The 23,088-nt window shown below is 48.4% G+C and overlaps 1 protein-coding gene across 1 annotated transcript in view; it reads right to left on the bottom strand.

Annotated features, from left to right (window-relative positions):
- Positions 1 to 22,610, bottom strand: part of Cib4 (calcium and integrin binding family member 4) — a 55,589-nt gene extending 32,979 nt beyond the window's left edge. Inside the window, exons 1-3 of the mRNA XM_028782951.1 lie at positions 22,505 to 22,610; positions 22,003 to 22,037; positions 11,760 to 11,856 (exon numbers count right to left, since the gene is read on the bottom strand). Of these exons, the coding sequence (XP_028638784.1) occupies positions 11,760 to 11,856; positions 22,003 to 22,037; positions 22,505 to 22,558 (186 nt within the window). The 5' untranslated portion in view covers positions 22,559 to 22,610. The remainder of the gene's footprint in view (positions 1 to 11,759; positions 11,857 to 22,002; positions 22,038 to 22,504) is intronic.
- Positions 22,611 to 23,088: the final 478 nt, after the last annotated feature.

The raw sequence follows: 23,088 nt of genomic DNA, 5'->3' as shown, positions 1-23,088 counted from the left end.
GCTGAGACATCCCCTTCCATCATCGGTTTCCCTCCATCATTAGTTTCCTTCCATCTTTTCAGTTCTGATGTGGTTTTCCACAGTGTTCTGGAAGCCTTACTGGGGCCTTTGCTGATCCCAGTGCCCACCCAGGGAAACTCTCTCCCCTCATTTTCCCAGGGCTCCCTGGTACTCAGGGGCCTTTGGAAAGACCAGGCAACTCAAGAGAGGAGGATGGACTATATCATCTGCTGGCCTGAACCTGGGCTGTTCTTTCTGTCCCATTTGCCTGGGAAAGAAGAGGCAAGGGCAGCTTGTAGGGCCAGGCTCTGCTTTCTAGAGAGGAAGCCAGTCCACGCCCCAAAGCTGTTTGCCAGCTGTTTCTCTGGCTTTCCCCTGTAGGTATCGGTTCATGAGAGGTTTGGGACAGGACAAATACGGGCTCTGGGTGGACAGCAGTTGGAGACAGTGTGAAGCAGAACCCTTTAGCCATGTACAGAGAGAAGTCATTTCTGATGGGGAAGTTCTTTGCTACCTGAGGATCTGTGTCATAATCACAGGTACTTTATTTTATCCTCGACTCTAGATGAGCCACCACCTACCTCTGGCACTTGCCCTCAGACAGAGTGAGGAAAAGGTTGGCTTCCCTCCCAGAACCTAGCTGAACTCAGGGTGCAGGACTATCAGAGATCACCTTTTCTCCATGTGTCAGCTCTCACTGCCAAGGGCGAGCTTAAGGCCTGGAGCCTAGTCCTCTGCAGGATATCAGGCAGGTCATGTGTGGAGCCTGGTCCTCTGCAGGCTATCAGGCAGCTCATGTGCTTATGGTCCCAAGTCTTTCTTCTGGCAGAATACTGTAATTTTGGGTCCTTCCTTGTGACTTTCTGGGGACACCTACTTCTTTCCTGTTGTTTTGTTTGAGATGGGAGATGGGCCCCTCCCCTGTGGTCATACCTTCCCTCTTTGGCTATTCCTCTAAGACCACGGACCCTCAAGTCCCATTCACTTCCCTGGCACACCCATCATCTAGTCAGGATGAATCTCTCTGAGGTGAGATGCGATGCTACCATTTGGTCTGTTTTTCACATAGAGTCAACTGAGGTGTGACACGGGCTGCCAGCTAAAGAGCTGGAATGCAAAATGGCAAGCTTGAGTTCTTGGCAAATCTCAGCCAGCACTAGTATTTAACAGAGGGCTATGGGCCTTCTGAAAGGGGCTAAGGCCAGAGCCAAAAATGGGAGAACTCTCCAGAAGGTCCCTTTATAGCTGAGCTCATCCCCCACACCTGGGAGATGTCCCCACCTCCATCTGTGTAGGGCCGATGTGACCGAGCACAAGGCAGGTGGTATGGTTCCTCCCTCTTCATATCATGCTCAGACCACCAGGAAACCCTTCCATGCTGCAGGGCGTCTAGTCCCCATGGAGGTGGCAGCAGGCAGAGGGTCAAAAGCCCTGGGAACAGGGCCCTGGCAGGCCCAGCCAGCACCTCGTTAGGAAGCCTGAAGGGAAAGGGGGGGGGTGCATGAGGAACAATGTTGTTTACTTTTTCTATTTTTAAACCAGTCTGAGGTCTCTGGGGGCACAAATGAAGTTATCAGCAAAGACATGAGGGGAATAGCCTCCAGCCAGCAGCTTGAGAAGGCCCTGGGGACCAGCACTCTTGAAAAGCTGAGGGGGCTTATTTATCTTGTACTCTGAGGGCAGGACAAGGCCTGGAGTGCTGGACAAGCCCATAGGTCCCTCCTTAGGCCCTTAGCTGCTTTTTCCCTTCAGTACTGCCGGGAAGTCTTACAGTGGGCCCAAGTCTTACAGTAAAAAGAGTTTCAACTGTATGTCATCTTCACACAGGAAGGAGGGTTTGCATACACAGTACATTCACACAGGCAACACATACATATACACACACATACACACACATACATACACACATGCATACATATACATACACACACATACACATAAACACACATACATGCACACATACATGCGTACACATACACACACAAATACACATACACACACACACAGAGATGCAGTACACATGCACAGGCAACACATACATACACACATACGTACACACACATATACACACAAATACACATACACACAAACATAGACACAGATGCAGTACACATATACAGTCAACACATACACACACATAAACACACACACACACACACGAACAATGCCTGTCTTAGCCTGGTCACAGGATGCCCAGACACCGCAGATACCTGGGATAACCCTTCCTCCACATAGCCTCCTGTTCCTTCAGCCTTCCCAGTAGTGTTTATCCCAACTTAAGTCCAGAACCTCTCACGGGGGCAGCAAGCACAGAGATGTATGTGGTGTGATAGGGTCCTTCTATGAACCTAGAGAGGATGCATCGCTCCATCTTAAAGGCAAGGACGCTGGGAAGTTCAGGGCTTTGCCTGGGAGCTTTTTTTCTCTAACACCAATTGCCTCTTAGGCCACAGCACTGAGAATCTGTTCTGCCCTTGGGAACTGAGGAATCATGAATCATGATGGAATTAGTTAAGGGCCTGGCTGGGAAAAACCTCCAGTAAGTGCTAGGCAGAGAAAAGGCAAGGATGGTTAGACCCTGACCACACATTCTGATTTGAATTCCGGTCTTTGCTGGATTCTAGCAAGGTAACTTTGGACAGATCCCTGCCCCAAATTACTCCTCTGGAGTCAGCAGCAGCGGATAATTCCCCGGGGGTGGATGAGAGTAAAATGTAACATTCGAGGAGACCGGGAAATGGCCCAGCCTGTGCAACTGAAGACATTTACCTCTCTACTCCAGACCCAAGATGGGGGAAAGACGGACTGAGCAACTGCACTAGACGGTTGTGAAAACGTCTGTCTATTACCCTCTTCTTGGGGCCACTCGCTGGCTATAGGACACAAAACTCCCCCGGGGAATGAGGGAAACGTGTCTCTGTGATCTCTGTGAGAGCCCCATTCCAACGGAGGAAAATCTGCTGAGAGAAGCTGACACTAGAACCCAGCCCTTTCTTTTACCGTCCCCAAGTTTTCCTAGCTATCTGGTAGGAAGTGAGAGTGTATCCACTTGAAAGATGAAGAAACTGGAGCCTGGGGACCAGTGATGTACCCAAGACTGCAGAATGCCCATGACAAAGCCGGGCGTCAGACCTAATCCCTCAGTGGCTGCTCATCCCAGAACAGAGATGGCCTCCCTCAGCACTGAGCTTTTTCTGAAACAAACCCTTTAATTCTTTGGCTGAATGTCTAAATAAGGATTTTTGCCAATTCCAAGCCCTGCTAACTGATGAAGTTGTCAGAAAAAAGATCTAATGATGCTTGAAAATGCAGGGAGTGAGCCAGCTGCCAAATTGCCCTCCCAGCTCCTACTCGACATCAGGGAGCCGGGACCCTCCCACTGGGGCCGGGGCGGGGCCTTAGGGAGCGAGACTCGGAGGCTGGGACTGCTGACTCCAGTCCTCCTTCCGACTGATGAGCTGCTCAAACCCTTTGATCTTCCCAGCTGCAGAGGAGGGTACTTCCTTCTCAAAGTTACCTTGTAGATGAAATGAGGTGATGCATGTGCTAGACCCTGCTGGGCGCTGCTCAGGTTTCTGAACTGTTTGGGGCCAGGCTAGGGCAGCCAGCTGGCCTGAGCTCTGCCTGGTGGACCAGTGCCTTGCAGCCCTTGAGGGAGCAGAGAACTGAGCTTGCGGGTTCCATTTGGAGAGGCAATGGGTCTCTGGTCGACCTCTAGTATTTATTTATTTCTGAGATCCAGCTGCTTGTCTGGGATGAGTGAAAATCTCCAAGTGACCTCGGGCCCCTGGAGGTGGGGCTTTAGGGAGAGCCTGGGAGCCCAGCGGGCTTTGTTCTCTCTTTTTTCTCAGTGGAACATTTGTCCCACTCAGGAGTCTGGGTACCAGGGGTGGAGCTCAGTCTGGGGACTTGAGAATCAGACAATTCCCAGGCCTGATCCAGGAACCAGAGAGACTGTGTGCTAAGACAAGGAGGGGCCCTACCATCATACAGAGATCTACATAGAAGCCCCACCAACACAGAGACACACAAGTGGGACCTTCTGCACGAGACTGCATCCTACAGAGTCTATCATCTACTGCCCGGGCCAATAACTTTCCCATCCTGCTCTCTGCTCTTGACATACATATGTCCACACTCATTTTGGAGCCTTCTTCTGAAGGAGATGAAGAGAAGCAAATGGGATTCTTGCATTTAAGTGTATTGGTGAATGGGCAGAGTTTGGGAGGGCTTTTGACAGGTCAGTTTGCTTGTCTATAGGATAGGGAGACACCCAAGTACTGTGAGATTCAAACAAGGCAGACTGTGAATCACCTCGAGCCATGTGACCCAGGGCAGTGGGCAGGGCTCTGTGGCTGGGCATTGGGATTGCTGCACCCAGAAAATCCTTTGCTGTTTTAAATTTATTTTTTTATAGCATGCCAGGAAAAATAGCTGAGGATGATGGGGGCTCAGGACAGTGGCCTAAATACAGTCTGAGGATTATTCCAGGACCCAGCTGTCCCCTCCTGCTGCCACTGAGTTCACTCAATGGCACTCGATGGGCTGTCCTGGGTATTAGGGAGTTCTGTCAGCTCTTCCTCTAAGGACCCTCTGATAATGTGTTTCCTCGGGGTGTGGAGGAGTTCTGAAGATAACGCATGGCTACAGTCTCAGCTTGAAAAGGGAGAGGGGGCCTGTCATCCTGTGTGTCCCTTCTCCTCTGTCCCTGTGTTTGCAGCCGTGAGACAGTTGTGAGCAAGTCAGTTGCTAAACGGTCAGGGAGAACCTTGGTGTCCTGGCACAGTCTCCCTCTCACCCAAGTGTCCCCAGAGGAAAGCACTGAAGAAGCCACTCATACCTGTGCCATCACCCATGGAAAAGGAACCCACGGACCCAAAGGCCCTTTCTGGCTTGGGACCCAGCAGGATGGAGTGAGGCTTCCACTTATAGACTTTTCTCTAGGCTGGGGATCCTAGCTTGTCTCGGGGTAGACATCCAGCCGAGCAGGCTACACTAGGAAAGTCTATGTGCAGGTTCCCTGGGTTCCCAGCTAATGCCCCAGCCTAGTCTTAGGACATATTAAGATGCTCCCCTGGCCTTCTGGTGGGCAGAGTATGTTGCCCTGAGACATGTCAAGCCCCCAGAAAAATCTTTCCCTTGGCCTCCCAAGTAATATGAAAGAACACTGTTGGAGAATGTCTATCTGAGGTGTGTCTGGCTAGACCTGTCTATGAGGAGCCACGCCCACAAGAGTTATAAGACTACTAGGGTACCAGGTTTGGGCACTAAGATCTAGAGTCTGAGCTTTGCAAAGATGAGGGTGGCTTATGACCCCCTGTTCTCTGCCCAGAGCTCCCCAACAAAAGGCTCTGTAAAGCTGGAGATTTCACACAGTGCACAACCAGCCACTGGTGGTAATATCTGGCTTTTAGGGGGTGAGAAGGGTACATGCGTATCCCTCTGTACCAGGCATTCTGTACACACACACACACACACACCCTCATCCATTGTTCCCCCTCTCTGATAATGAAAGCAGAGGAGAGGACAGCAACATTCTGTAGGCGCCTTGGGGAGCACCCTCCTGGGGATGAGAGAGGATCCCAGTAGCCTGCAGGGTATCTGGTGTGAGCATGGGAATGAGAACCATGCAGGCACCAGGCTCTGAGGACACCAAAATGGGACATTCGGCAGGTGCAGAATTGGGAGGAGAAGACAGAAGTCGGTGAGACAGCTGCCATGTGTGGGAGATGCTGAGGTGACCGTAGAGTTGGTGTTTGTGATGTTTTAGTTTACCCAGAAGCAATGAACACTTGCACCTAGCCTCACGCCCTGTGGCACTCACTGCAGTGGAAATAAAGGGATTTCTTGGAGATACAAGTAAACACAGCACACCAGCAGGGAACAGCAGTCAACAAGCACACCTGCAGGGACAAGGATGGATGAGTTGTGAGTGAACGCTAGAGAGACAAGAAATCAGGACTGAGCCCACATCAGAAAGGTAACAATGGCCCACTCGCTATGGGCTCTGGGTCTGCACACCCTGGTAGTGCTGGGAATAGGCAGCTTACATGGAGGGCTCCTGGCAAGGGTTTCAGAGTGTCTAGAATTCCGGAGCCTTTTATACTGCATGCCCTGGGACTGCCTTCTTTGTCTCCAGCCTTACCAAAGACAGGGAAGCTTTTCTCTTGTGAGAGCCAATTAGTGCCTTTCTGGGGGACACCAAACACCACTAAGGACTGAGAATTGAGCAAATAAGTGGATGTTAAACTCAGACCCATGCAGTCTGTTTCTCAACTTGGCTCTGGCTCACAGAACACTCCAGTGTTTCTAGGGAATCCTCAAAAAAAAAAAAAAAAGGCCCCTTCAGGTCACTCATCATTGGCACTCCAGTTGACAGACACCACCCACGGGCTCAAGCTTTGAAACAGGTTCTTTTTTTTTTTTTTGGCAACCATTCACAGTCATCATTATGAGCAAACGATTACCAGATATTCAAAGAAGGCCTCTGTCATGAAAAGCAAGGATTCCAGGCAGCAAACTGCAAAAAGTTCTTCAAAGGAAGATCAGAGAAGATACCACATGAGCATTCGGGAGAAGTGGTAGAGGCAGGGAGGGGTGTGACTCAAGAAAGAGAGAAGTAGAGAACAAGGATGCACTCCTGGAAGTCAAATGCTTAAGAGGAAGAGTGACAAGCTCATTGTAGTAGAAAGATAAAAGTTGAACAAGCCCAGAAAGAAGAGAGATAAGGGCTAGAGAGATGGCAGAGTTGGCAAGTGTCTACACAGCAAGCATGAAGACTTGAGTTTGAGTCTCAGAAGTCATGTAAAAGAGCCAGACATGGTGGTTTGTGCGTATAATCTTAGCTCTTGGGAGATGGAGACAGACAGACTCCTGGAGCTTGATGGACAGCCAGCCTAGACCTATGGATAAGCCCCAAATCAATGAAAGACTATCACAGACCAGGTAAGGGCTCAGAGATGGTTTAGTGGGTAAGGGTTCTTTGTTCTGCAAGCATGTCTGCCTAAAACTGAAGCCCCCATCTTTTGTGTTAAAAACCAGGCATGGTTGTGTGTGCCTGTAACCCCAACACCAGGATGCCAAAGAATGAGAAAGGCTCGTTTTTAGAAAGAAAGTGGGCATGAACAAAGAAACAACAGCAAAAGGACGAACACATACACCACAATGAGGAAACAGAAAGGCTTTGAATTTCTCATTAACAACAGTACAAGCTAAAGATGCAGTCAAGTGATACTTTTCAAATCCTGAAGATAAATGGTTTCCAATCTATAATCCAATTTCATCTAAATGCTCAGTCGAGTGTGAAGGGAAGAGGAGAATGTTTTCAGACGCGTGAGGGGTCAAAACACTCACCTCTCAGTATTCTTTATGAGAAAGCCACTGAAGGATCTGCCCCTACCAATCCCAGGGAGATGTGGGAAGACTCTGGAAGGATCAGGACACAATATTACCTGGGATACTGACACGTTCTGGGTTCAAAGTACAACCTTGTCCTGACTACATCAATCATAAGGACCAAGAAGAGCTTGCCTAAGAAAATGAAGCATACAGAAAACCCACCCTTCTGAACACTGGCGGAGACTGAGACAACTGGTGGAGCCCTGGTGGTGAGTTAATGATATGTACGAAGAAAACTAAATGAAAGCAATTATTGTATCCAGAAAAACAGTAACAAGGAAACTGTGCAGAGAGAAAACTCCACGTCTTGTTTCACAGCTCAGCTTGGAGTAGGGCATACAACCACCCTGCAGAAGTTCTTCCTAATGGTCTGGATACAATTGTCCCCCATCTCTGTTCACTGAAGGAGTTTACTCTCCACAAAGCCTTACGTTAATGGGGTAGAAACCCTATTTTACTGCAGTGCCCAGAAGTGAGGCTGTAGGGAAGTGACTGGGTCAGATATTGGCTGAGTATCTGGTGGGGCTCTTGTGAGTGAATTCTAGTGGCTTTAAAAGAGGAGAGGGAAAGAGTTATCCTTGTGACCCTGCTATGATGCACACAGCCGCGGGGAGCCCCTCATCACAGCCTACAGCTTCCAAGATTGAACTAAATACAGGTGCTTTCTCAGTAAAGTTGCCTGCTGCAAGTATCTTTATTAAAAATAACCAAAAACAGACTATGTAACACTACATTTTCCTTTACCCAAAATTATTCCATCACTACACCGGGAAGTCATGAGAGGAGGGACGGAAGGGGGGATGTCATGGGAGAGGGCAGAGAGCTAAACACCTCTAAGAGGAAGTCTAGGGCTGAGATTTCAGCAGAGCAATCTAAGTGTGTCTTTGTAGTTGAGGGTGGGGGTGGGGCCGAGAGAGAGTGGAGATGGTCTGACTGAGGGGTAAGCCTTTGTCCCACCCTTTTCCTGAAGACCACTCTATTTTCTCTCAGGCTTTGCCAGCATCATCCCAGGTGGACACAAAGACGCGGGGCCAGGAAGCCAGACACCCGAGTCATCCCATGCCACACTCAGAGTGTTTACAGAAAGCGAGATGGTTATTTACAGGAAGAGAAACATTGAGCTAATTGACTTTTAAAGACATCAAATACAGCAGACAAACAGAGCACCAAACCCCACATGGAAAAGGGGCACAGTGTCCCAACCACTAGGCGCCTTTGTCCACAGGCTTTTCCGGTTATCCCTGCTACCCGGAACCTTCTCATGCCTCGCTCTCTAAAGCACAAGCCTGCTTTTTCCATGATGAAAGTAAGAAAACAAAACTTCATTCATCTCAGTCCATCCACGTCCCCTAACCAAGCCATACCTATCCGTAAAGTTCCCTGGGGCCCCCTCTCCAAGCTTGACTCAGAAAGGTCTGGATAGTGAATCACAGGCTCCCATTCCTGGGCTGCAAGGTTCTACTTGTCTAAGATTGGGTAGAGGCTGGAAAGGACACAAGTGTAGCCTGAGGCCAGGAACACGGCTCCTGACAACTGATAATGAGAAAGACAAAAAAGTGTGTGTGTGTGTGCATCTGTGTGTGTGAGTGTATGTATGTGTGTTTGTGTGTCTCTGTATGTGTGTATGTGAATGTATGTGTGTGTCTCTCTGTACATGTGTATGTGTGCATGTGTGTCTGTGTGTGTCTGTCTCTGTGTATGTTTGTGTCTCTGTATGTTTGTGTATGTGAATGTGAAAGTGTGTGTGTGTCTCTATATGTCTGTGTGTATGTGTGTGTCTCTGTGTGTCTATGTATGTATGTGTATGTGTTTGTGTGTGTGTCTCTGTATGTGTGTATTTGTGTGTGTCTGTGTGTGTGTGTCTGTGTCTCTGTATGTGTGTCTATGTATGTATCTCTCTGTGTGTGTGTGTATGTGCGTGTGTGTGTGTGTTTTAATTAATTAATTTATTTTTGGTGTATTGTTGTTTTGAGACAGTGTTTCACATAAGCCTAGCCTGGTCTTGAACCCCCTTATTCCCCTGCTTCCAGCTTCCAAATGCTGGGATTACAGCATGCATTATCAGGACTGGCTAAAATTAACAATGTTTAAAGTGAATTGATGGTGATTATGGATGACATATTTTTTTAAATGTCCTTACTTGGAAAAACTGAAGGTCGGTATCTCTAGTCCCTGCTCAAAATAAACTTCAGTTTCAGAGTAAAGAGTCTGGGACACGCTGGCGTGTGATCCCAAAGAGAACAAGACCCACCCCAGAGCCAGAATTACAGATCTGAGGGAGCATTGAGTCCAGTCTCCCTGTGGTACCAAGTATATGCCAGCATACCCCTGCCGAGGGCCTCCTGGCATGCCCCGCTTGGCCCTTTTCAGTGGTGAGGAGCTCATTCCCTGTGCAGAAAGTATCTTCCTGTACTGTTGAAAATTTATACAGTTCTTGGATAGCTCTACATCTGCCCGCATTTTCTCATTCTTTGACATCCTTCCTTGTATTTCAACACACACCCCCACCCACCATCATTGCTTTCCCACCCTGCTTTATACCTGAGGGCATGGACTGACATTTAGGAGAGACCACGTAGCATTGGCTGAATGATTAAAAAGAAATCCTCACTCAGTAGCCAGTTTCTCCTACCAGTCCCTGGACCTCATCTCCAACCTGTCCCTTACCGTCAGAGGCCATCCTGTCCAGACAGAAGGGAAGGCGTCCCCTCACTGTATAATGACAACTCAGATCACTATTCCACCAAGGTCCAAATGATGCATAAGGAAGTCTGAGGGCTGTGATTGACGGCCCACCACTGCCTCTCACAAACCATGGACAGGTTTTAATTAAAACCTCAGAGTACAGGAGAGTCCTTTTCTTGTGTACCTCTGGGCCTCGCCAGCCTGCCCTGGGGAAGAGCAGGGTCTTTTCATAACTAAAATAATCTCAAGCCACTGTTCCTAAGGAATGGAGAGGCATGGGGTAGTACTGAGAGCTGCAGGCTGCTGGGATTCAGGAGCCTCCAAGTCACTCCACTGCTCCCCCATTTTACATAGGAAAAAACTGAGGTCTTACCACAAGAGCAGAATGTGTGTATGTATGTGCACACACCTGCCTGTCTGTCTGTCCTGGGAACATGGAGTGTAGGATTCAGCCACAGTAAAGTAGAGAAAGTCAAAGGGAAATGTGTATGTTACTTCAGCAAGTGTGTCCGGCCTTTGATATTGTGAAATGGCACTGTCATCTACAAACCTCATTCTCAAGAGCCACGCGTGTCCCAAAACATCAAAACCAAAATTAAAACAAAACAAAAAGGAAAACTCATACTGGTCCAGGAAAAGGGTTTTGAGACCCTTTAGAGTTTTGTGAGGAATTACACTCAAAGCTATTGATGGTCACTCGTGGCCCAGCAGGCTTCCGGTTGGATATGTCTGTGGGCCCTGGCTTAGGGAGATGGGCAACACTGATGGAAGGATGGGTGGACAGATGAACAGATGGATGGATGGATGGATGGATGGATGGATGGATGGATGGATGGATGGAAAGGTGGATGGATGGATAGATGGATGGATGAGTGGACAGATGGAGAGACAGACAGACAGATGATGGATGGACAGATAGATGGATGGATAGATGGATGGATGGATGGGTGGGTGGATGAGGAATTAGTTAAAGAGCTAAAATCAGGGTGCTTTTCCTCCTTTTAAACACTTGGAAACACAGACCTACAGGCATGGACAAAGGCAGGCTAGAGGGTAGTCTTCAGGATCCACACCTTTCTTCTCCTAGAAGAACTGGAGAAAACTCTCAGTTCCTCCATAAGAGCCCTAGTCTCCTGAAGTGGCATGAGCAAAAGACAGGGTGGGCCAAAGACTTGGCAGATGCTCTGAAAGATGTCCCCTAGTGGCCCTTTGTGGGTCCCCACACATTTCTACTCACCCTAGTTGGGATACAATGAGCAGCAGAAAGAATGAGATAGGGCAAGGGTCTCTGGGGTCAGGTGAAAAGTGGAGTATGGGGAGCCCCAGAGGTCGGATCATGAGATGAGGCTCAGAAGTTACTGGCAGATGTGGGATCGGAAGGCCCATGAACAGGGCCAGTGAGAGATTCCAGCTGGGGTGACTCTCATAGCCCTGGCTGGGTTGTCCTCACCTGAGAGAAGGCAGTGGTCAGTAAACCTGTCTTCACAGTTCTGATAGGAGGCAGATAGACATGTGTGAGAAGTATTTGAGGTCCATTTCCTGATGAGCCCTCTGCCTGTAAATCCCAGAGCCCCTGGGAGTGAAGGTATCAGCTGATTTTTTTTAACACTCAACAGGGAAGAGCTACTTTGCTCTGCCACTGCAACAACTTCAGCTTCTCCTCATCCTGGACTCACCCTCAGAGCAGGAAGGGAGCTGACCTGGTCCATGGTCAGTGTGGCCTCCTTATAGTGCTTGCCCGAGGGGCAGAGCTTCAGGAAGGTGTCGTGGATGCTAAAGAGAAAGAGAGATATGGTTGTCACATGGGAATGAAAGGGGGCTATGGAGCCCCATGTTCATGTGTGTGGGATGTGTCATTAACAGAACCGACTAAGGATGGACTGACATGGAACAGGAAACATCTCTCCATCTTCCCATGGTCAATGTGGGGTTCTAAAACTGATCTGGGAATGGGAAAGGTGAGACTATATTATGGTATGTCACATGGACCACACTCCACAGTGTTTATTCTGGAATGTTAGAGCTGCCAGGAACTGCCACAGCTCCTTCCAGTCCCTTGGGTATAGATGGAGACATCTATAGACACTCCCGTCCTCAGCATGGAGAAGAGAAGTCACTTGGTGAACACAGGAGCCAGGTTCCAAATCCATGTGCTGACAGCTGGTAAACCTGACAGCCAAGCCAGACAGCTGGCAGCAAATGGTCCCTGTAGACTGAAGCCCTGAACCGTCTACCTCTTGCCCTTATCATGTCCCCTCTCCATCTGTAGGCAGCCTGGGAACTTTGTAAATGACAGACACATGGTTGCATGACTGTATGATCACTGAGAAAACAATAGGAAGGAACCCTGGCCCAGCCTGGCCCAGGCCAAGAGAAGATAACCCTGTAGCCTCTGTTCTCACATTATCCTGGACAGCAGGCTCTGTCCACCTGCTGCTCTTGGGACTACAAGGCTAGTGTCTGTGTCAGCTAGTGGAGGTCAGGGCAGACAGCAGACCCAGCAAGGCTGTGCGGTCTTGGGCAACTTGGTTAATGCTTTTGAGCCTTGACTTCATCATTTGGATAAAGAGTCATCAATACCTCTCTTGTGATGCAGGCTCAATGAAAGTGAAGTGAAGTGTACAGATGTGTGTGTGCATGCACGCTTGTGCATGTGTGAGGGTATAACTATAATATGTTTTAAAACACATTCTTCATATCTAGATAGACCTGAGTCCCTGCCTCCTCTCTGGGCTCTTCTCCTGTGCACTGGGCACGTGGCACTTTCTGCTGCTGCACCACTTCAAGCTAGCTGATAATGGAGGGAGCCCACTCACCTCACCTGGGCCTTCTTCCCAGCCTCCTCCTTATCATCATTGCATTTTTATTTAGTGTGTGTGTGTGTGTGTGTGTGTGTGCATGCGTGTATGTGTGTGTACACTCATGTGTGTGTGTGAGCATGTGTGTGTGTGTATGCGTGTGCAAGTACACCCTGCCCCAACACAAGCACATGCTTTCGCGTGCTCATGGAGGTCATAGACAACTTTCAGGAGCTTGTTCTTCCTACCACATGAGTCCGATTTTCTAACTCAGGCTTCCAGGCTTGGCAGCAGACGCCTTACTTGCTAAGTCATCTCGTCGCCCTCCAGCCACTTTTGTCAGCCTCTTTATGCTTCAAATGTACCCTTCTTTCCTCTACTCCCTCTCTATATGGCCTTTCTCTAGCATCAGACCTCTGATGTAAGCCGAGTGCTAGGAGCAAGCAATTTAATTCACGTTCTGGGTGAATAACTCACAGTCCCTCCATTGACATCCCCACATAAACTCAGATGGATTTTAGTCAGTGGGATTTTAGGGTCATGTGACCAAGTGAAGAATTCAGGGGTGATTCTCTGACTAGAGTACAGGGAGGGGGGAGGAGTCCATGCCAAGTGCCCAATGACAGAGAATGAAGAGCCATCTTCTGCTCCCCATTTAGACAGTCATCTTGTCCCAGCTCACTGATGAGGAAAGCATCCTCTGAGTCTCAGCCGTGGACAAGTGGAGGAAAAACAAGCAAAGGCTCTGCTGGCCCGCAGTGTCCCAGCTTTGTACTCTGGGAGGCTGGGCTCCAACAACTGCCACCAGCTTGTTTGCTTCCAACCTTCCAAATGGGCTTGAGCCCAGAAGAAGCCCCAGCAGAATTTGGAGGCCACGAGAGAACAGTCAGGGTTCGTCTCCCCTATGCTCACAACCTCAGCACAGCTCTTAGCTAAGTTTGTCCTTCCAGGAGGCCAGAGCAGCAGCTCCAACCTGCACCTGGACACCTCAGGCCGTGGGCAGGGACAGTTGGTGTTTAGACACTTCCACAGCCTCTGAGGTGTCTCTCCACCCTCCATCGCCTCTCAGGACTGTAGCTGAGAACGCTGCCTTTGTCCTCCTGGAATGCTGACTGATGAGGCAGACAAACCCACGTGAATCCTTTTCCTCCCCTACCAAGCGTGTGAGCAGAAACCGTAGACACGGGTTCCACTCCTGGCTGTCTCTTTCTGATCATTCTGTGCTGACTTGGGAGGGCCTGGAAAACGGGAGGGGGACCAGGGCTTGGAGATGCATGGAGAGAGCCATGACCCTGTCGATCTAGTAAGAGGCCCTAACTGTCCCCGGAGGCTCCATGTAAGTATTAAGACAAAACCAAAAAGCAGGTGTGGGGAGGTTAAGAGAGAATTCTAGAAGGTGTTGGGATGGGAAGAGTCATCTCAGATCAACAGGAAGAAAGAAAGACCATTTCTGCTAGGGGTTCCATCCCTACTGACCTCTAAGGGGAAGGGTGGGCAGGAAGGGAGAGGGAGCATTTTGACATTATCATTGTTAGAATTGCTTCTGTTTTTTTTTTTTCCCTCTCTTTCTCTCTCTCTCTCTCTCTCTCTCTCTGTCTCTGTCTCTCTCTCTCTCTCTTTCCTTCTTTCTATTTAAAAGGAAGTGTCTCACTGTGTAGCCCTGGTTATCTTGAAACTATGTAGACCAAGCTTGCCTTGAACTCAGAGATCTGCCTGCTTCTGCCCTCAAAGTGCTAGAATTAAGCGTATGTACCTATCATCCTGCCCAGCTAAAAAGCAATCTAACTTTGGCTATGTGTGGGGGGCAGGGTAAGAACATGTACCTTGTACATGTGCCTGTGGGGTCCAGAGGTGGGGTTCCCTGTCTTGCTCTACCACTTTCCATCTTATTGAGGGGGGAGCAGGATCCCTCGCTGAACCCAGATCTCACCGATTCAGCTAGACTGTTCGGCCAGGGAACTGTAGGGATTCTGTCTTCCCACCTCTGAGTCAGAGGTGGTGCTCACCATTTTCACACAGGTTCTAAGGACCAGACTCCTGTCTCCTGCTTGTTCCGAGTTCTTTATCAACAGAGCCATCTCTCCAGCTCTCTGTTAGGTTTAAGCACTCCCTAACCATACATGCTTGCGATGTGTACCTAGGGTGATCACTCCTCCATCCATACCGTAACAAGGACCCACCAAGGCAGGGGCCATTCCTTTACACAAGAGAAAACAGGAGTCACATGGGTGTGGACATTAAAGTGTGAGCCGCAGACACCAGCGCTCTCTCCCAGAAGCCCAGAGAAGGGAGGCTGGGAAGACCTACAGTTCTCATCAGGCCTGACCACATGTTGTGTGTTGGGCATATTCAGACATGTTCATCCTAGCATCTCCCCAATAGTCCCTGTGGGACAGGTGCAAGTGACCACTTTGTGGATGGGTAAACTAAGACTTGGCAAGTTTACCCAGTGTGCCCAAGGTCATACAACTGGGAAGACACAAGAGAAGATGACTGAACCCTAAAATGGGTAATTTGAGTTGTGCTATCTCCCCTTGAAGGGTCCACTATATCCCCCAGGAGAGAGCCCCTGTGCACCCATCCCCAGGCTGGGCAAGAGTGCTGGACGGGGCCCTGCCCAGACTCCATGCTTTCCCAGACAGCCACAGGGACCAGCTGTCCACAGATGAATCATGGCTGCATCTCGGCTGCCACAGAATGTTCTCCTCCTCCAAATATGGATCAGCCCGAAACGGAGCTCTGAATTAATCACTAATGGACTCAAAAGTCAAAGCCATTTGAGAAACTCACACGTTGGGCTTGCCAACAGCCAGGCAGCCTGGGTGTGGCTTGCTTCCACATTTGACTCCGAAATGAGAGACTGGCTCCGACCCGCCTTGATGATTGCTACCTCTCCTTGTGACCTTGGGCCTGCCATGACACACCCTACAGACTCAGTTTCCCTTATGAAATGAGAGTCTTGGTGACTCCCCTGCCTGGATCCAGTCAGATACCTGTGACTCTGAAAGCCTGTACCTCTCTCTGCCATCCTATTGCCCACTGCTGCTGAAACCTTTTAGTTTAGTGGGTCTCAAATGGACTCTCTATTAAAACCCTGCAGGGAATTCGTAAATGGGTCTGTACCCCCACTAGGCCTCGGGGTTCTTATTCAAGCCCAAGAAAACAGCACAGATTCTACAAGCTTCCAGATGCTTCTCCTGCAAGAGTAAAATCAGAGATTTATTATAAGCCCCTGGTCCCTGCCTGGGCTCAGTTATCTGGGTTTCTCCACCACATAAGTCAAAAGCTTGTTGTTTTATGGTATAGCCCACAGATATTTATAAATAGCCCTTCTTTAGTCCAAATGTGCAGAATTTTACTTCCAAGCTGTGTGACTCTGGGAAAATCACTGTCTTTCTCTGAGCCAGTTTCCTCGTTTGCAGACAGGAAATAATAGCCCAGTAGAAACAGCTGTCTGTCTGTGTTCAGCCGTGAGCTGGGTACATATTGCTCACACAATGACATGTCATCTCCTTGGCCTAATGACGGCTTTGTGAGAGTGGGTGCTGAGTCCTCTCACACTGTTTTATAGTGTAGAAACCAGGGCCCAGTCACACGGCCAGAAAGCAGCAGAGCTGAGCCTGAAACCCAGGCTCTTGGCTCCCAGGAAGAAAACTTGCCATACTGTGCATGCTGGAGAACAGGGAATGGAGACTACAAAGTCTGCGGAGTCTCCAGGATGCTAAGAAGAAAAAGAGGCCTCATAAGAGGCTTGGTAGAGCATTTGCCCACCTGTGTGATACCCTATGGTCAGAACCACACACACACACACACACACACACACAACAGGAAGGAAGGGAAGGAAGGAGGGAAGGAGGAAGGGAGGGAAGGAGGGAGGGAAGGAGGGAAGGAAGAAGGGAGGGAGGGAGGGAGGACCAACCTGAGTAGGGTCTGGGAACAGCATGTTAACAGACACATCCTTAACCCAGAGATTCCAGAGTATCATGGATTCATCCAAAGGGCTCAGCCTATGTCAGGCTGACCCAGTCTCCAGTCACAGTATATGAGGATCTGGTGACCTGGCCTCTTGATGCTTATTCATGTGAAGAGGGTGAGACACCTGATACAGACTCATTGCCTCCTTCCCCCCACCCTGCTATTGATTTCTTCATGGTTTTTATTAGTGGACAACCACCATTCAACTGGGCCATCATTGAGGCCCCTTAAGAAAAACTGTTCAAAAATGATGGGGGCTTGGTCTGGTCCAGCTTGACATTAGCAGCTCATGAAGGCCCCGTCTCCCCTAAACATTGTGAGCTAGGTACATTCCGAGCCCACACCATGAAATCAATGTCTGAGCAGTTTTCTTCCTTGACCTATGATGCACCCCTAAAATAAGCATGTTCGAGACTCTGGGTGCCCGAGGAGCTGGTCTGTTTGCAGCATGTGTTGTACCTTTCCAGGCATTGTACTTCTGCGTCAGTGTGTATAACTATCCTCACTTCAGAAACCAGCAGCAACTTCTAGCTCTCAGTCTAGTTTTCCAAAGCAATACACTGCACCAGGCTAAAAACATAAGCACTCTAAAGCCTACAGTCAGGGTGACTTATATCCTGTACCCCACACTGATCCACTCTGTTCTCCAGAGGCATTTTACAAACAGCTTATTGTTTCTCTTGGTTTTTTTCCTTGATATTTATATAACACTTCTAAGTACTGTGCTAATGCTACCAACTTGTCAGTGCCGTTTCATTATAGACATTATCTTGTGACATGCCCCTATTAAGAGGAGGATTTATTTCTTTATATATGTCTCCTTTCCCAAAGTCCCAATTTAAAACAATTTGCCCGAATCGATATTCTGTATTTACCGTATTATTGTTATATTTTATTTATTATTAAAGCATTGCTCACGGCTGGTTTCCCTTGTGTAACGTGATTACATTCTTTCTTGCAAGCCTTTTGTTTTTCCCAGAGTTAACCATTGCCTTGTTTTCTTTTTCGTAGATTACAGTATGTCTGTCATTAGTTCATCCACCAAACTTTCTACAGCACGGTAAATGGCCGATTGTTCTCCAGGCCTGTTTCCTGTCTTGCTTGAGCTTTTCCTCATTACCATCCTTGTAATTAATTTTTCCAACCATTTGGTAGGATTCTTTTCTCTCTGGTTCCTGGGTCTTTGAGTTTGATTACTAATTTTAGCTAAGCAAATCCTCAAAAATGCTGTCTCAGATATGTGTACACCCTTTATTTAATTGCATGTAAAAATATTGTTATCCCACCTACATTCATGATTGATAGACTAGCTAGGAACTTAGTTCTAGATTGGAAATGGCTTTCCTAAGAATTTTGAAAGGGTTATGTCTTCTCATTCAAGCCCAAAGCTGTTCTGATTCCATGCCCACTCTGTATCATTTTTCCTTTCCTCCCTCCGTGGAAGGTCTTGGCATTCTGAAATGTCATGATGGTGTAGGCTCTTTGTTCCCTGCTGACATGTAGAGAGGTCCTCCTGGTCAGACTTATAGAAAGGCTTTGAAGATTCAGTGTAAGATCCCTCTGCTTCATTGTGCTTGGCTGTGACTCTTATCCAGACTGTAAGCTCCTCTCACACTGGAGCAGGTGAGAGGCCAAGTGAATCACAGGCAAGAGGTAGACTCACCTGAGACCCTCAGTTTCCTTTTGTAATCTCCTGGTTCTGTGCTGTGGCATTCTAAGCTCCCTGGGCCTTTCTGGGTTTTGAGTCTGTCACTCCGAGCCCTGCAGATTAGATTCTTTCAGCTTTCTACTCAGCTGAGTCCATTTTAGGACTGTAGTTACTGGGTACTTCTCATGTATCTGTTAGCTTTTCTCATCTATGGCTTTCTTTTTGTGCTTACAGGTTTTTCTTTCTTCTTCAAAACAAAAAACAAAACAGAAAGCATGCCTTTGCTCTCCCTTTGGTAGTGGGAACAGACATTAGTGGTATTCTTGTTCTCCACGTTGACTGGATGCTCCAGGCACTCGACTTTCCTGATTTAATCTCGTAATCTTGAACATCATACTTCTAAGGTTCTCCATGGAGGCCCCAGCCACTCAAGACAGCGTCCTGCTGGTGAGTGAACCAGCACCGGTGTTTCCTGAGCCATCATGATACAAGTAGGATGACCAAGTGACTTCTTCCTTTGGAACCCCAGCTGTTGAGCATCTTGATCATCTGAGGCCCTCATCCAAATCTAAATCTGCCCCTCAGGCTATGATCTCCACCAGTGGGGGGTGTCACCTTTACTGAAGAAGTAAGACCTTCTCCTGCATCACCCTGCCATGTTAGAGTTTATGCCCCCCCTCTGCTCCTGTCCATCTTATCTGAAGGTGTGCAAGTCTAGAGACAGATGTAGAGCAGGAGCTGAGCCACCGCATCCTCCACTGCCTTCATTAGACAGGGTACCCAACACCCACTACCTAATCTATTCCTCTTCTCTATGGCTCCAAAGGTAGAAGAAGTCGTGAGGCACGGCTCCCTGTGCTCAGGAATGGAGCCATTAGTCAGGGTAGGTCGGAAGGAGCTTCAAGAGAAGCTTGTAAGACAGGTTTGATGTGATGCACAGCTTCCCTACCAACATCTGGACAATTGAAGTTGCACCTTTACCATGGGGAAGTGTTATCAAACCACCCCGCATAAGCCAATTAAAGGAATCAAATTAATAGTGGAAAGCAGAAAAAGATTTATTCAATACGATCACATAGGGAAGAGGGACAAAGGGATCCTGCAACTCTCCGTTTTCAGCAGGGTTAAAGTCCAGTTAGAGATCTGAGGATGTGCACATACGTATGTCAAAGACATACTGGCCAAGATGGGGTCCTACCTATCTCTGACCTATCATTACCTGGGGTTCAGTCTCATCCTGTAAGGTGGTTTGACAAGCAGTTAGAACTGTGTAAAACCTCTTTCAGGGAGACAAGTTCCCATAATGGTACCTTTTCCTTCTCTAGGCATGAGACTCCTGGAGAAATTTCCATTCTTTGGGATCCATTGTTTGAACAGTCTGAGATTGAGACACACGGTGTCTCATTAGAATATCTTCATTTATGCCAGGCCAGTTACATAAAGACACTGTATTAGTTGCTTTTCTCGTTGCTCCGACAGAACGCTTAACAGAAATAACTTATGAGAGGAAGGGTTTGTTTGGGTCATGTTTCAAAGGGGTAAGGCCTTCATGGTGAAGCCAAGCTGGGGCAGCTGGGATGTTGGGTCTGTAGTCCTGGGTACTTATGGGATGGCCTATTAAATCCTAGTGGATCAGGAAGCAAAGAAGTCTAGAAACAGAAGTTTCCATAACCCTACAGCCCTCTATTTGCCAGTGAGGCCCCACCCCCTAAAGGTTCCACAACCTCCTGAAATAGCATCAGTGTCAGCAGCGGGAGGGCAAGTGTTCAAACACATGAGCCTGCTGCTGGCACATTTACATTCAAACCATAATGCACACCTTTGATGGGGATGGAAGCAGGCCGGGAAGAGGATGTGAACAGCTGCCACCTCAAGACCTGATGGTCAGTTCTTGTAAGAGGGGAGTCCTAAGGATGGCTTGCTTCCAAGAACCTTATTCTCAGAAGGCTAACCCAGAGAAAAGGAAAATAGGGGGAAGAGCGCTCAAGGGGGAAACGTGTGCCATCCATATTCTCTCTCCCTGAGTCCTCACCACTACCATCACAACCACCCAACAGGCTAAGTATCCACAACAGGGTCTGGTGTTAAATTACACTTCATGAAAGCAAGGGAAAGATCCAGAGTGGGTAGGTGGCTTTCTAGATGCTTCATATAAAACTGGCAAAGAAGACAACCTAAAAAAAAAAATAGACAAAAGGTACAGAACAAAATGAACAGGATATAGGCTCAGGAAGCAACGAGTGATGTAAGTGGGTGAGCCACTGATGAAGGTAATGCGTGGAACATTCTCTCGGGAGTCTGGATGATAAACTGACAATGAGCAGGAGCTGAGTCAGGACGAAGGGCCACTGGAGAGAATGGGGGCATTTGCTTTGCATTTAGAACTTGCGTCCTGTTTGGATTTTCTAGTCATATTTCAATGTTGCTTCTTTTCCTCTTGTTTTATGTTTTATGCATACATTACTTCTTAGGAAATATCAGTAGGGATCAGGTAAGTCGTAACATACAGCTCACTTGGAATTTTGCCATTTTTTCCCCCTCTATGTATAAAAGTGAGTTTAGAGTGTGACTCAGTGCTAGAGTCCTTGGCTAGCACGTATGAAACCCCAGCTTTGATTCCCAGTATAGAAAAAAAAAGGAAGTAAATAAGTAGTACTTTTAAAAAGAAAGGTAGCAAAGCCTCAAGACTATTCCTGGTCTCCATGGCTCTTTGTCACGTAGCTACCCCTATTGTGCCTAGAGAGTCTAATGCTTGTGATGTCTGGCCGAAAGTCAGTTCAAGAAGAGCCAATGGGGACAAGGGGTGGTGTGTGTGTGTGTGTGTGTGTGTGTGTGTCCAGGATAGTGTCTAAATGGTCTACTCATTCCCATCTTCACTATCTTTCTCCAAAAGTGTCCTGGAACGCTCATTTACATACCACACAACTTTGTTGGGCACCTACCTGGCTACAAGAACATCTACCCTGGTCATCCCATTTCATGCCCTACAAAGCCATTTGTCACAACTCCATTCTGGATGAATAGGACTTTGGCCAAGAAGTTTCCCACAAGGAAGAGTCCTCCTTGAGAACACACCCTCTGCTCTCATTGTGTCTGGTAGAGACTGAACCCTGGAAGGAGGCTTTGGGGGTGGGGGCAGGAAGGAGAAGGGACAGGTAGCCGGATGAGTATGCAAGATGCTTCCAGCTTCACTGGACCAGTGAATGGTCCTGATAGGCTCACCCTACACTTTCTAAGCCTTTCCTCATTCTCTTCACTGCCCTAAGGAGTCCCAACAGCTACAAAGAACCTCTGCCTCAGGTGGTAGTAACAGCACTGCAGCCTGAGTCTGATGTCTCCTTCTGCTCCAGTGGACTCTCACGCCTTCCAGTCCACCCCAGATGTTTCTTTGGGGCTGTGTGGTTCTAAGAGGGATCACACCACAGGGGCAGAGTAAAACCATACCAGGAAAGAACCCAGCTCGGGGAAAGGGAAGGGAGGGCCGGGGTCTTTACTCACCATAGAATCTCATTTCTGGTCAGGAAGGTCAGAGCCTGCAACAAATCAGAGAGGAGACTGACACTCAGTCCAGTCCCGCTCCCCACCCCCAATCCCGGCCCCTAGAAGAACATGAAGCCTCAAAGAGGGGAGGGGTGTGCTCTCACACTGTACTGTTGAAGAAGTGATGACACCAAAGCCCACAGGACCAGGTCTGTGGGGGTAGCAAAGGGTAGGATGATGCCATTAGTCTCCTGGCCATGTTATGGGGAAAAGGCAAAGTGGCCTAAACTGGCAGAGTCGTTCTGAGACAAAGACAAAACCCTGGGCTCTAGGGTAGGAGATACGGGGTGAGGAGGTTTAAGCATTGGTCTGAATCACGTGGACACAAGTATAACAAAGGCAAAAGACATCACTGCCAGCCTGGCAGACTCCAAACTTTAGGCAAGAGTTCTCCTCTCTGTCCCTCCTGCCCTGGGAAACTCCTAGTTCTGTCCCAAGAATCTGTGACCTGACTACCCACCTGGTACTCTTCCAGGTCCTCCCACTGCATCTGATACCTCAAACACTGCCCCATGCTGACCCAGCCTCCTCCTGCCAGCAGTAGAACTTCTGCCCCCAAGGGCTCAACAGCTGGTACAGTCCGTTGATTCTGTTACCATGGTGACCAGCATCACCTTCTGCCCCTGAGCTGGCAAACAGGTTCTTCTGATGCTCTGGCTAAGAAACCACCTCCAAAACAACAAACAGAAAGGCAAGCCGAAAGTGGCCTTGAGACGTTGACTCAGGGAGTCACGATGCCTGGGATGGAATCCCAGATCTGCCATGTGCTTATTGTGTGACCTGGAGCAAGCTACACAACCTCTGTGATGTTTTTGCTCTTACCTTTTCAAGGGGATAAAGAGTCTCAGGATCATTTCGGGGATGCCCGGAGATGATGCAGGTGATAATTATTGACACATAGAGAGTACTCACTAAGTGTTAGGGCCAGATCCGGGTTACTGTTCGGGCTGTGGGCTACAGAGATGGAGTGTTAAACATAGACCTTGACTTCAGAAGATGGCCTACAGGGTACAGAAGGATACTTTATACCGTCAGTCTGAGTCC

The sequence above is a fragment of the Grammomys surdaster genome, unplaced genomic scaffold (assembly GCF_004785775.1).
Source record: "Grammomys surdaster isolate TR1022 unplaced genomic scaffold, NIH_TR_1.0 946, whole genome shotgun sequence".
NCBI classification, from domain to species: domain Eukaryota; kingdom Metazoa; phylum Chordata; class Mammalia; order Rodentia; family Muridae; genus Grammomys; species Grammomys surdaster.
The sequence above is the reverse complement of the archived record's forward strand: the minus strand, read 5'-3'. Positions and strand labels throughout refer to the sequence as shown.